The following is a 13,882-nucleotide window of genomic DNA, read 5'->3' as shown; positions in this document are numbered from 1 at the left end:
CCAGCCATTTTTTTTTGTTTTGTTTTTTCGAGACAGGATTTCTCTGTATTGTTTTGGAGGCTTTCCTGGAACTCGCTCTGTACACCTGGCTGGCGCCTCGAACTCTGGCCTCAAACTCATAGAGATATGCCTGCCTCTGCCTCTCAAGTGCTGACATTAAAGGTATGTGCCACCAACACCCAGCTTCAGCCTATTTTTTTTTAAGATTTATTTATTACATATACAATGTTCTGCCTGCATGCATGCCTTCAGGCCAGAAGAAGGCACCAGATCTCATTACAGATGGTTGTGAGCAATCTTGTAGCTGTTGGGAATTGAACTCAGGATCTCTGGAAGAACAGCCAGTGCTCTTAACAACCACTGAGCCATCTCCAGCCCCAAGGGACAATGTTTAAGTGGTATTATTTACAAATTTTCACTGTAGGATATTCATTAATTATGAGAATGTGCTTCTTTTTGAGCCATCTGGAACAGCACAATTTTTAAAAAATCATGACTTTCTGTCTTTATAAGAAAAGTGTCAAAAAAAGTGTCACTTTTTCCAACATCCTATTTATTTATATAATTTACTTTTATTTTGTTTGCATTGGTGTTTTTCAGGCATATTATATCTGTGTGAGGGTATCAGACTTCTAGTTACAGACAGTTGTTAGCTGCCATGTGGGTGCTGGGAATTGAACTCAGGATCTCTGGAAGATCAGTCAGTGCTCTTAACCACTGAGCCATCTCTCCAGCCCTCCAAGACCCTAGTTTAACACAGAATTATGGAAGCTCAGCAGGCAAAGGTACCTGCCACTAGATCTGACAACCTGAGCTGAATCCCAGACACCCACATAGTTGGAAAGAACTGATTCGTGAAAGTTGTCCTCTGATCCCCACATTCCAGCCATGGGCCCCACCGCATTAATAAATAAAATATATATTTCTTTAACCATTGCAGAACATGGGAGCAGAACCTCAACAGAGGGAAGACAGCACTGCCAGAGGTGTGGCACAGATTAAAGCAAGCCTGCACACAGTGTAAGAACATGTGCACAGGCCTCCAGCAGTTGCAGTCATTAAACACTCTAGTGTAAGCACAGACACAGTCGCCAACAGCACAGGTGCCCACAGGGTCTTCGGAGTACCTTTAAAGGTGTCCCTCTTCTTTGACTAAAGCCAGACACAGACAGCAGAGTGTCAGTAGTACAGGAAAAATGACACACCTGGGAGAAGCCAGGTGGATTCCCAAAGTATACATACTTTCCATAAGAGGTGTCTTTTAATACCAGTTCCGGAGCTCTGTACCAGCGAGTGGCCACGTAATCTGTGTAGACATCCCCAGGAGCCGCTAGTGTCCTTGCAAACCCAAAATCACAGAGTTTAGTAATTCCTGACTGGGAGACTAAAATATTTTCAGGCTTTATATCTCGATGGATAATCTAAAAACAAACAGAAAATTTGACATATTAAAATAGTTTCATTTTATATAGAATCAAAAACTATTCAGAGGAAAATCTGGCTCACAGTTAAGACAGTGAAGACATTTCCTAATCATGGGTAAAATAGTTACATATTCTCCATCCATCATTTCCAAATGAAATGAAGCCAAAATAGACACTGAAAGGGTGAATCTGTTGTGGAATATTACTTTAACTATGTAAAGATGTGTTACATTTGTTTATGTGGCATTTATTTAATTATGTAAAGATGTGTTGCTGTTTCACCTTACCTACTTAAGGCTCCTGATTGATCTAATTGGCCTAATAAAAAGCTAAACAGCCGCCGGGCATTGGTGGCGCACACCTTTAATCCCAGCACTTGGGAGGCAGAGGCAGGCGGATCTCTGTGAGTTCGAGGCCAGCCTGGTCTACAAGAGCTAGTTCCAGGGCAGCCTCCAAAGACACAGAGAAATCCTGTCTTGAAAAACCAAAAATAAATAAATAAATAAATAAAATAAATAAAACTTAAAAAAAAAAAGCTAAACGGCCAATAGTTAGGCAGGAGAGGGATAGGCCGTACTGCTGGACAGATGTTTAGATCTGAGTGCTGCTCTGTAGTGTGGATACAGCATACACCAGCTGGTGAACTTCTAGCTTGTTACTAGTTCAGAATTTATGAATAATATTGCTGTCAACAGCTTTATTTATTTTGGTGGTGGTGGTTGTTTTAAAGAAAATACCACTGGGCGTGTTGGTGCTTGCCAACACTTAGCACTCAGGAGGCAGAGGCAGGACTCTCTTTAAGTTCAAGGCCAGCCTGATGTACAAAGCCAGTTTTGGAGAAACCATCTTGAAAAACCAAAAAGGAAGGAAGGAAGGAGGGAGGGAGGGAGGGAGGGAGGGAGGGAGGGAGGGAGGGAGGGAGGGAGAAAATTGCGAAGCTGTTTTCCAAAGTGACAGTATCATTTTGGCTTTTGGTAGAACTTTAGCAAGTGACAGGCTACCTGATTATCATGAATTCCAGACCAGCCACACCTACTTAGCAGGTATGTATAGGATGGGTAGGTAAGCCCAGAGAGATATGGAAAACTCTGATTTCTGTAACTGCCACATTATTTTAAATATCCTGTTTTCAACAAAAAGTTAGGGGCATGTAAAAAATGTGTCAGAAAACAGAACACTCACTCAGTAACTCAGTAGATGTGTTTCTAAGAATTCAACACTGTACTTGCTGAATAGCTTTTAAATCAATTTAATTATTTATTCCTTTTTGTTAGCATATAGTACTTGTATAAAACGGTGGATCTCTCATGACATTCTTTTGCTTTCTGAGACAGGATCTCACTTAAGTGCTGGCTGTCCTGAAGCTCACTATATAGATGAGGTTGCAGTCTGCCTGCTTCTGCTTCTGGAGCACTGGGATTAAAGGAGAGCATCACTGTCCCTCCTGACTTTTCTTTTTAAATGTTTATAGATTTTCATTTCTTTTGTGTGCACATGTGCTCTGGAAAACTGTCCAGGGCAACTGTGTAATCATGTCTTCTCCTCCCTGACTTACTGCCACCCTCTAAAGTCCCCTGCTCAGGTTGACTTCCATCTTACAGTAGCAGCCTGGGTACACTTCTCTAATGAACTCCTAGCTACATTTCAATCCAGCTTACTTTATCTCATCCTCAATACTTTGCTGTTTGTCTGGCCCACACTCCCTGCAGACACCATCCATGCATTTACACTTTTCAATTTGCCGGGAGTGTTGGGGGAGGGCACATTCTATCTACAGCCTATTTGGTATTATATTTCACTTTTTCTTTTTGGTTTTTCAAGACATTTCTCTGTACAGCCCTGGCTGTCCTGGAACTTGTTCTGTTGACCAAGCTAGCCTCAAACTCAAAGACCAATCTGCCCCAGTGCTGGAATTAAAGGCATGTGTCGTCACTGCTCAGCAAGTTATTTGCTTTTTTAAAGTCAGTAAGGTATGGTCATGTTATTTTACAGATAAGAAAGGGAAGCTTAACAAGGTTAAGTCTCAATGAGTGTTGTGGTGCTAGCCTTTAGTCCCAGCACTCAGGAAGCAAAGGTAGGCAGACCTCTGTATGTTTGAGGCCAGGCTGGTCTGCATAATGAATTCTAAGACAGTCAGAACTACGTGAGAGACCCTGCCTCAAAACAAACAAATAAAAACAAACTGCACATGTAGCACTGCTGGTCTGAACTTGCAGTGATCCTCCTGCTGTGGCCTGCTGAGTGCAAGTGTGTACCACATACTCAACTCTATATGCTCCTGATGATCTCATAACTGCCTCCTCTTGGATCTAGGGGGCAAGGACATTATCACATGAACTAATACGTAGTTTTCAAAGCCATAACAAAATGACCTCTGATATACAAGCCAGTGGCTCACACTATGATGCTAGTACTCTGAAGCCTAAGGCAGAAGACCTGGAACTTAAGGTTAGCCTGGGATACATAATGAATTTGGCATTAGCCTGGGCTACCCATTGAGAACTTTGTTTCAAAAAACAAAGGATTTTACTACTTTTTCCTAGATATATAATTTATTGCTAGTTCCTGGCTATTTGTATTTTCCAGAAAGTACAGCCATCTGAAAAAAATAAAGTGCCACAAAAAACTGCTGAACTAGGCTGGGCTTTGGTGGTGCATGCTTTTAATTCCAGCATTTAGGAGGCAGAGGCAGAGGCAGAGGCAGAGGCAGAGGCAGCAGGATCTTTGTGAGTTCAAGGTCAGTCTGGCCTACACAACAGGTTTCAGACCATGTCTCAAAAACCTCAATGAGCTACATTACTATTTAAATACTACTGAAGTCAGTACTAAAATTAGCTGGGCTTTTTCTCCTTGATTATTTCACAGGTCAAGTGGTGACACTTTGCTCTGTCTTCTTCCCCAAAGACATCCACTGACTGCCATCCCCTATCTAACGTCTACCTCCTGATCCCAAATCTCCCTTCATTTAAAGGGATCTTCCATGAAAGCACAGCTCATTTTCTCAGAGATGTTCTTCAGTTCAATGGTGATTCCTTTAAACCAAATCATTGATACTGCTTTTAGTATCTGCCACTGACTGGATGTGAAGTATCCCCTTCAAAAAGGCTCATTGAAGGGTATATTCCCACTGCTGCTACTGGAGGTGGCTCGCTTCAGGAGGATGTCTAGCTAGAAGTGGGTTATCAGGGCATATGCTTGAAGGAACCCTTTCTCTTTCTGTTCCTTGTCTACCATGATATAAGCACACTGTTCCATGCTCCTACAGCCAAGATGCTCGAAGAGAATTATGGGCTGAAATCATGAGGCAAAACAATAATTCCTCCCTTTAAGTTATTCTAACAGTTATCATTACTGTTACTAAATAATAAATGCTTCTGGGTTCTGCAAATAAAATGAAAGGCAATATCCCCCTTCTCATTTTCAGGAAGCTTATTAGTATTACACACAGAAATTTCTTAGCCACCTTCATAAAAACAGAACTATTCACATGGCACTGGTGAGTCATACCCATGCCAGCTGGGCTCACTCTGAAGCACTTACATTATTATTGTGAAGGTACTCAATTGCTCGGAGAATCTGGAACAGGTACTTTCTCAATCGCTTACTCTCTAGTCCATGACAGTAATGCTGTAACTCATCTAAGACCGTGTGGTCAATAAATTCAAATACCAAATGAATTTTCTTTTTTTGTCTAAAAACTTCAATCAGATTGACCAGGTTTTCATGACGAAATTGCTATTAATAAAAGAAACAAGAGTTTTAAATAAAATTGTTGGAAACAGTAATTCAAACACCTATATAATTTTGAAAGGAAACAGCAACAGTTTCAGATTATTTTCTTTCAACAGAAATGTCTCAAGTGATCTGGTACATTCTTAATGTATAAAAATTACTGTAAGCAGTTTCTTGTAGAGACAGGGGAGACATGTTGACATCTGATTGATTATTGAAATAATTTAGAACTAACATACTACAATGTAATAAGAAATGTTTTACTACCTTTTAATTTGGTTTGTGTTTAACACATGGGTCAGGCATGATGGCATGGGCCTTTAATGTCAGCTTGGAAGGCAGAGCCAAGCCAATCTCTTGAGTTCAAAGCCAGCCTACTCTACACAGGTAGTTCCAGGGTAGGCAGAGCTACAGACAGAGACCTGGTCTCAAAGCAAAACAAACAAATAAAAACCAATCAATAAAATAAAATGGATCTTGTTTTATGTTTGTTATCTTTGTAGTTGTTTTTCTTACTTTGATTTTTCAGAGACAAGGGATTGCTATGTATTCCAGGCTAGACCAGAACTCACACCTTTTCTGCTTCAGCTTCTGGAGTGCTGAATGCTGGGATTAAATGAGGAATGCTGGAATTAAAGATATAAGTCACCACATTCATGTGGTTGTTTTGTTTTCTGGAAACTGAACTTGGGGTCTTCTCACACACTGAGCTGAATGTATCTAGCCCCTAAGGTCCTCATGCTTTCCAATGAGCATGATTTTTTAAAAATCTTTTTTATTTAAATTAGAAACAAGCTTGCTTTACAAGTCAATTCCCTCTCCTTCCCCTCCTCCCCCAAACTCCACCAACTCCTCCAACCCCCCACCCAATCCCCACTCCATTCCCCAGGGAGGGTGAGGCCCTCCATGGGGGATCTCCAGAGTCTGTCATTTCATCCAGGGCAGGGCCTAGGCCCTCCCCCAGAGCATGAATTTTTGTATTTTAAGAATATATATGAGTGTTGGTCTACATGTATATGTGTACCATGTGCATGCCTGGCACCCAGAGGTCAGAAGAGGATGACATCGAGTCCACTGGAACTGGAGTTAAGAATGGTTGTGAAGCACCAGTGGGTGCTGGGAAGCAAACGTGGGTCTTCTGCAAGAGCAAGTGCTCTTAACCACCGAGCCGCTTCACCCCAAGCTTAGATTTCAACATCAGTAAGCACCTGCTATACATTTACACAACTTACTCTCTAATTTTCTCTTAAACTGTAGAGAACAAAGTCAGGCAGTGGTGCCACACGTCTTTAGTCCCAACACTGGGGAAGCAGACACAGGCAGAGTTCGAGGCCGGCCTGATCTACAAAGCTACACAGAGAAAGCCTGACTCGAAAAATCCAAAAATATAAAATGTAGAGAATAAACCATAAGTTTTAGGGGCCATTTATTAACTCATTTCATAAGCAAAAGAATACCAAAAATATGTTTTGGTTTTTTTTTTTTTTTTTTTTTTGGTTTTTCGAGACAGGGTTTCTCTGTATTGTTTTGGAGGCTGTCCTGGAACTAGCTCTGTAGACCAGGCTGGGTTCTCGAACTCACAGAGATACTGCCTGCCTCTGCCTCCCAAATGCTGGGATTAAAAGCGTGTACCACCACCGCCTGGCTAGGGGACTTCTTTTTTAACATATTTAATTACATTTTTTTTCTATTACTAGATAACCTTTCCACAGCTATTCTAACTGCTGACGGTAATTTACTCAGATTCTACCACAAAAATTTAGGTAAAGTTGAATTATTTGGGCAATCATTTTAGGTTAAGACTACTAACAAATGCAAGAACCTCTTACTAGATTATGCTAAATTGAAAAGAGGTATGTGCTGGCACATGCCTGTACTCCCAGGGCTCCAAAAGCTGAAGCAGAGTGAGGAAAACTGAGTTCAGCTTGAGATATACAATGAGTTCCAGGCTAGTTGGGACTAATCAATAAAATTTTGTGTAAAAAGAAGGGGCCTGGAAGGATGAAACAGCGATTAAAAGTACTGGCTGATCTTCCAGAGGACTCTAGTTCTTTTAGATTTATTTATTTTACTATTTTATGTATATGAGTTTACTTTCATATAGTTCTGTACACCAGATGCATGGCTGATGCCCAGGAAGGTCAGAAGAGAAAATCAAATACCACCATGTGGCCTCTAGGAATGGAACCCAGGTCCTCTGGAAGAGCAACAATTACTCTTTTGTTTTTGTTTTTGTTTTTTGAGACAGGGTTTCTCTGTATTGTTTTTGGAGGCTGTCCTGGAACTCGCTCTGTAGACCACGCTGACCTCAAACTCACAGAGATCCGCCTGCCTCTGCCTCCCAAGTGCTGGGATTAAAGGCATGCACCACCAAAGCCCGGCCAACAATTACTCTTAACAGCTGATGAGTCAACTCACAGGTTCCTAGCTCACAGCTCTGTAACACCAGTTCCAGGTAATATGACACTTTCTTCTGGCCTCTGTGGGCACTACACCAACATAGTATAAACATACAGGCAAAACATCCATACACATAAAACACCCACACACATACAGTGAAAATCTTTTAAGTAAAAAAAAAATATTTTAAGCCAGGCACTGGTGGCGCATAGTATTCTTTTTAGAAGCAAACTGATTTATATCCGTAATACAAATAAAAAGAAAGAAAATGCTGGGCAGTATGTTCCCAGCACTCAGGAGGCAAAAGCCAACAGATTTCTGAGTTTGAAGCCAGCCTAGACCATACAGAGTGAGTTCCAGGACAGCCAGGGCTATACAGAGAAACCCTGTTTTGAAAACCCAAAAATAAAAGAAAGAAAATGCTTCTTTTGTACCAAATAAAGATAGGCATGAATAGTTGTACTCTTCATCACATATAAAACATCTGGACTCAAAGCACCTAGATTCCAGTAAAATAGAACATCTGTATTTGGAGGCTTTGTTTTCAGTTTCAGTCTCCAGTTTTGGACCAGGTCCCCAAGGAATGTTCACACTCTTCACCTCATCATGATGTTCTTTGCCCAAGTAGACCTATCACACCTGATCTCTCTTGATACTGTTTGTAGAAGCCTAATAGTCTTTAGTTAAATATTCCTGTCATCTCCAGGTCCACATTTCCAAAACTGAACTAGTTCTCAAATTCTCTTCTAACTTACACCAACTGCAGCATTCTCTGGACTTCAAGGACATCTCCAACTCTTTTCCCTATGTCATTTACACTGCTGAATTCTAAAAAAGGCCTCACGATATGAGCAGGATCCTTGAATTAAATTCTTTATCAGACCTCTTGAGGTTTCAGTCTTCTAATACACTCTACAGAGCACTGCCGCATTAATACTTAACAGATTAATTCTTTACAATTAATTTAAATCTTCACTTTTCATCTCTTAAAAAATCAGGTTTGTGCTTTTGAGACAGGGTGTCATGTATCTCAAGCTGGCTTAGAACTCAATATAAACCACTCAGTTTTATGTGGTTCTGGGGATCAAACCCAGGGCTTCATGGCAAGCACTCTGCCAACTGAACTACTATGAATCAAGCCCTCAAACCAAGTTTCAACTTCCTAGCCTAAAACATTTTAAAACGAACTTCCAATTTACTGCAATAATCACACCTCTTTCTGAATCTATAAGAGAAACTCACAAGTGAGTTTCTCTTCTATTCCTTTTCACTCTTGCTTTGTCTGTTTTAGTCTTTCTGAGCATATGCTGTTCCCATTCCCCTAACCCAGAACTCAGCAACAGCTCTACTGCACCCAAATGCTACACACCCTTCAAGGCCAAGAACATACCATATTTTCTTCAAGAAACCTACCCTGGCAAACTGAATTTTGTGGTACTTAATATTAACCATTAAAACAAAAAAAAAAAGAGGGTGTGGGTATGTGAGTATGCACACATGCCTGCAGGTGTCCCTGGAGGCCAAAGAGAGCTGCAGGGCAGGCAGTTTGAGCCTCCTCAAACCGGTCGGGGAACTACTCTAGTCCCCCACAAGCAGCAAGTGGTCTTAACCACAGAGTATGAACCACTCTCACTCAGGATTGTTTCTATGCACCCTCCTGCCTGGTTATAAGTCTTCAAGGAATAAATTTTTACTTCTTTCTAGTCTTAGCTTCTTCCACAATCCCTTGTATAAAGCGGAACTTTTTTAAGTGTTACAGTTGAATAGTTCTGAATGTCTTCACAATATTATAATTCTGCTATACAGAAGCACACAGATCGCTTATCACTAAAAAAAATTACAAATTGTAGACAATGAGAATTTCTCTATGCAGGTCTTAGTATATCTGTTAATGGAAATGTTCTTTCATAATTTAGTTTTTATTCTATAACAATTTCTCCTTTAATCCCAGCACTCAAGGCAGAGGCAGGAGGATCTCTATGAGTTTGAGGCCAGCCTGGTCTACAGAGCAGAGTTCCAGGACAGGATCCAAAGCTACACAGAAAAACCCTGCCTTGAAAAAAAAACAAAAAACAAAAAAACAATTTCTCTCTTGACTTATACTATCAGGGCAAAAGCCGCCTGGTGTTGTGATGTAGCCTGTAAATATCAACACTGGAAAAATTAAGTGTTCTAGGCCAGCCTGGGCTTCATATTTTCCCAAGGGGGGGAAATATATGTATATAAAATAAAAAGCAAAAGAAACAAACCTTTAGAAACTTTATTTCTCTCGTTGCAATTTTGTTGACAGATTTTTCTGGTTTCTCATAGAATATCTTAATGGCCACTATCCGCCCAGTATCCTTATGTTTGCATTTCATGACCGTTCCGTAACTTCCCTCTCCCACTTTTCCAAGAGTTTCATACATCTCCATTTTCAAGGCTGGTTTCTGCTACACAGAAATAAAGAAAATGTTAAAAACTCACACCTTACAATTTTAAGCTGGATAATGTATTGATAGAAGAACAAAAACCAGTAAAGTTGGCTACAACACAGCCTGTTCATGGGAACTCTTCGGTTGTTGGAGAAGCTCCAACTTTCACCTGAACACAGGGGTGTCCTGCATTTATCTGGCATTTTGGGACTGAGAAATTAAAGGAAGGTCTGACTCACGCTTAATTCAGAAATCCTTTTAGAATACGGGATTTAGAATATGAGTTCCCTTTCATAAAGCAGCAACGACAACGGAAGCCGGGTTAAAAAGTCCCACTAACGCTGGGCATTGGTGGTGCATGCCTTTAGTCCCAGCACTCGGGAGGCAGAGGCAGACGGATCTCTGTGAGTTCGAGACCACCCTGGTCTACAAGAGCTAGTTCCAGGACAGCCTCCAAAACCACAGAGAAACCCTGTCTCGAAAAACAAAAACAAAAAAAGTCCCACTAACTGCGGATCCGTTGAGGCTACGTACGCTCCACCAAGCGTGGGAACCCCACTTCGGTACTGCAGTCACACACGCGTCCCACTCTCCCCTCAAACCCACAGTCTAAGCAGCCCCGACCGGAGTCGGGCTGTCGACCTCGTCCGGAAAGCCGCCGCCACCTCAACCCATCCTGTAGTCCCGCAGGCCCGACTCTAAGAGCCAGCGGGCCATAGGACGCCACGCCTCCTTTCAGGGCCGACCTCGCCGGCTCTGGGCGGCCCGGTGCCCTGGCAACGGAGTGGGGGCGGGGCCTGACCGCATTGGAACCGCAGTACGCAAGACTGGAAATCGCTGGGGTCCCGACCCGGAAAGGAAAGTGACATGAAGCGGAAACTAGATGCAAGGGGAGGGGTGCAGGAGCCTAGGTTGCTTGCCGAATGGGGAAGGCGGTTTCTGTGGCAGATTGAACGCCCTTGTGGGCTCATTCTGCGCTGAGAAGGGAGCGTTTTGTCGCCAGGCTGACTGACTGCAGGTCACCTGTTTGTGCCTGGTCCTAAGAGGTTGATTTCCAGTAAAGACAACTGGTCCAAGGAAGACTTGTGACTACAGTTTGCCAACGGTATTTTAATACTCCATACATCTGATTTCGACCTCAGAGTCGACATTGATCCTTAAACCGGACAAAATGGTTCTGGGGCAAGGGGCGTAGCGCAGTGGTAAGCCAAAAAACTCAGCGCTCGGCTACTCCCCTGACTTATTTCTAACACCAATTCTTTAACACTCTCGATATTCCTATGTATTTTCTAACTACTGGTAATCCTTTTCTGTTTTGAGACAGGTCTACTTTGTAGCTCTGGCTGGCCTGGGGCTCACCATGTTGACCAGGCTGGCCTTGAACTCCCAAGAGCTCATCTGCCTGCTTTAAGTGCTGGCCCTAGCAGTCCTTTAAAAAAAGTTTTCTCACTACACATGAAACGCAAAACTTTTTAGGAGAGCAAATAATTCACTGGGCGGAGTGATACACAAGGACATTTAAATAACCCGTAAAGGGCTCCACTTCTGGAGATCCCGGTTTACCTGGGATGATAGTAAAATTAGGTCAACTGGATAGATAGCTCAGTAGGAAAAGGCTAGGAAGCCTGACGACTAGATATCAATCCCTTGGGTCTGCTTGGTGTAAAGAGAACCAGCTTTAAGACAAAGGAAGTACATGGAATTTGGCAAAATATTTCATCTTGGAAAAATCCATTTCTAAATTATTAGATAAGCAACAGGATATGAATAAAAAATGTCTCAAGCATTTCACTGCATATAATCCCACATGTTTGTCTTCCTTCTTAACCATGTGGAAGATCAGGATTGGTATGGTTGGATGGCAAATTAATAATTTTAAAAAGGAGCCGGGCGTTGGTGGCGCATGCCTTTAATCCCAGCACTGGGGAGGCAGAGGCAGGCAGACCTCTGTCAGTTTGAGACCACCCCGATCTACAGAGCGAGTCCCAGGACAATCTCCAAAGCCACAGAGAAACCGTGTCTCAAAAAACCAAAATAATAGCTGGGCGGTGGTGGCGCACGCTTTTAATCCCAGCACTCGGGAGGCAGAGGCAGGCAGATCTCTGTGAGTTCGAGGCCAAGCTGGACCGATAGCCTCGTAAAAACCAAAAAAAAAAAAAAAAGAAAGAAAGAAAGAAAGAAAGAAAAAAACCAAAATAATAATAATGATAAGTAAATAAAATTAAAAAGGCAAGGCACTTGTTACCTATGCTAGCTACTCAAAGGGGGTTGAAGGCCAGCCTAGGAAACTTAAGGAGGCTGTCTCACTATTTTTCCACAACAGTATCTCTCCATGCAGATCATGGTGGCATGGAGTTTGCAATCCTGTCACCACCTGTGCAGTGCTGAGGGTGTGCTTGTGCACTGTCATACCCCGATCGATAAAAATATAAAGGGCCCGCCAGGCGGTGGTGGCGCACACCTTTAATCCCAGCAGAGGCAGAGTCAGGTGGATCTCTGTGAGTTCGAGACCAGCCTGATCTACACGAGCTAGTTCCAGGACAGCCTCCAAAACCAGAGAAACCTTGTCTCGCAAAAACCATATATATATATATATATATATATATATATATATATATATATATATATCGCTATGGCCCTGTGAGGGCCTAGGGTTCTATCGCACACATCAAAAAGGAGAAAAGGCTATTTAACTTTTAATTTAGTCGCATTGTGAGTGCACAGCAGCGGCTACGGAGCTAGACCTACCTAACAATCGTCAAGGTTTTCTTTTCGGTGGTGGGGGCGGGGAAAGAAATGACGTCCTCAGGCCGCTCAGGGTGGCTGCCATTCCACTGTTACTGAGGCTACCCTTAAACTCCTTATCCTTTCCAGTACTTGAATGGTGGGATAAGCAGAAGATGCACCACACATCGGGTTCTCAAGGTTACTTTAAATCAAGAGAATTCAGAGTTTGGAGAAAGGAGAGATGAAGACAGTAGCACTCGTAAACCCTTCCTGGTTTCACGGGAGTATGGGCAGGAGTGGAGCGGGGCATTCTCATTCCTTTCCTCCTTCTAGAGCTAATTATTCCGCGTCTACTAAAATGTTCGGTACCCCAGAGTAGCAAATTCTCACAACTGGAGCTAGAAACGGAGGGTGGGTATTCTGACTCGGAAAAGGAGGAGCCTGCTGCGCATCATCACCCACGACCGGGCACTTCCGGTTCTTTTGCAGCCTCCTTGCAATTATTTAAAACCTGTACTGAGTTATCTTAGACTAAAGAAGTACCTCCCACTTATGTCTGCACGGTCTCTCCCCAATCTGAATCATTTTTGTAGGTTTGGCGACCAGCAGCCCACTGATACGCTCTAAAATCACACCCCCATATTTCTTGAGAAGTACAATTGTGCCTCAAACGCAGGCAGATTCAGATCCCAATTTCCTTAATTCTGTGCAGTCTTTAAGGCTGGGACAGTTTATTCCATTCCCATTTCCGTATCCCACTAGCACGAACAGGCTACTGGTCCCAGTGCCCGTGAGCCCATCTCATTTGCGCCGAACTTAGTTAGCAGTCAAAGATATTTATTGTAAGTCTACGCGACCCTTTGAGTACCTGCTCCACGTACCAGAGTTGCTAAGTCACTTGGAACTGAGAATTAAATCCAGGTTTTTTTTTTGTTCCGTTCTTTAGACTTAGAACACAAGCGGCTCCTTCCACAACGTCTGTTTAGGCAAAGTCCTTGTACTTGGAACCAAAAGAACGAAGTATAACTAGAGGTGTCAAGCCCTGAAACTCAACGACCCGCCTCCTTAGATCTAAAACCAAGAGCTAGCTGACGCTGTCACGTGACCTGTTCTAATGGCGTCACAGGAACACGTGGTTCTAGATACTTCGCTCCCTCCCCCTCAGGGGTGGATTGTTGACAACGC

General features: G+C 42.6%; 1 protein-coding gene across 15 annotated transcripts in view; it reads right to left on the bottom strand.

Moving 5' to 3' along the window:
* The window catches only part of Cdkl3 (cyclin dependent kinase like 3), an 85,060-nt gene extending 71,314 nt beyond the window's left edge, over positions 1-13,746 (bottom strand). For 4 of the 15 annotated variants that reach the window (XR_005878200.1, XM_021225911.2, XM_040748603.1 and 1 more), the window contains exons 1-4: positions 10,577-10,758; positions 9,806-9,988; positions 4,965-5,159; positions 1,243-1,421 (exon numbers count right to left, since the gene is read on the bottom strand). Coding sequence is in view for 14 of the 15 variants with exons in the window: in XM_021225911.2 (XP_021081570.1) it covers positions 1,243-1,421; positions 4,965-5,159; positions 9,806-9,970 (539 nt within the window). In the remaining variant the exon portion in view is untranslated. Of the gene's footprint in view, positions 1-1,242; positions 1,422-4,964; positions 5,160-9,805; positions 9,989-10,480; positions 10,759-13,578 lie in introns of those variants that run through there. The other 11 variants (XM_013111732.3, XM_021225909.2, XM_013111731.3 and 8 more) reach the window with 10 other exon arrangements.
* Between the last annotated feature and the right edge of the window lie 136 nt (positions 13,747-13,882).

Source organism: Mesocricetus auratus, unplaced genomic scaffold (assembly GCF_017639785.1).
Source record: "Mesocricetus auratus isolate SY011 unplaced genomic scaffold, BCM_Maur_2.0 Super-Scaffold_100007, whole genome shotgun sequence".
NCBI classification, from domain to species: Eukaryota; Metazoa; Chordata; class Mammalia; order Rodentia; family Cricetidae; genus Mesocricetus; species Mesocricetus auratus.
This window is presented reverse-complemented; position numbering and strand designations above follow the sequence as displayed.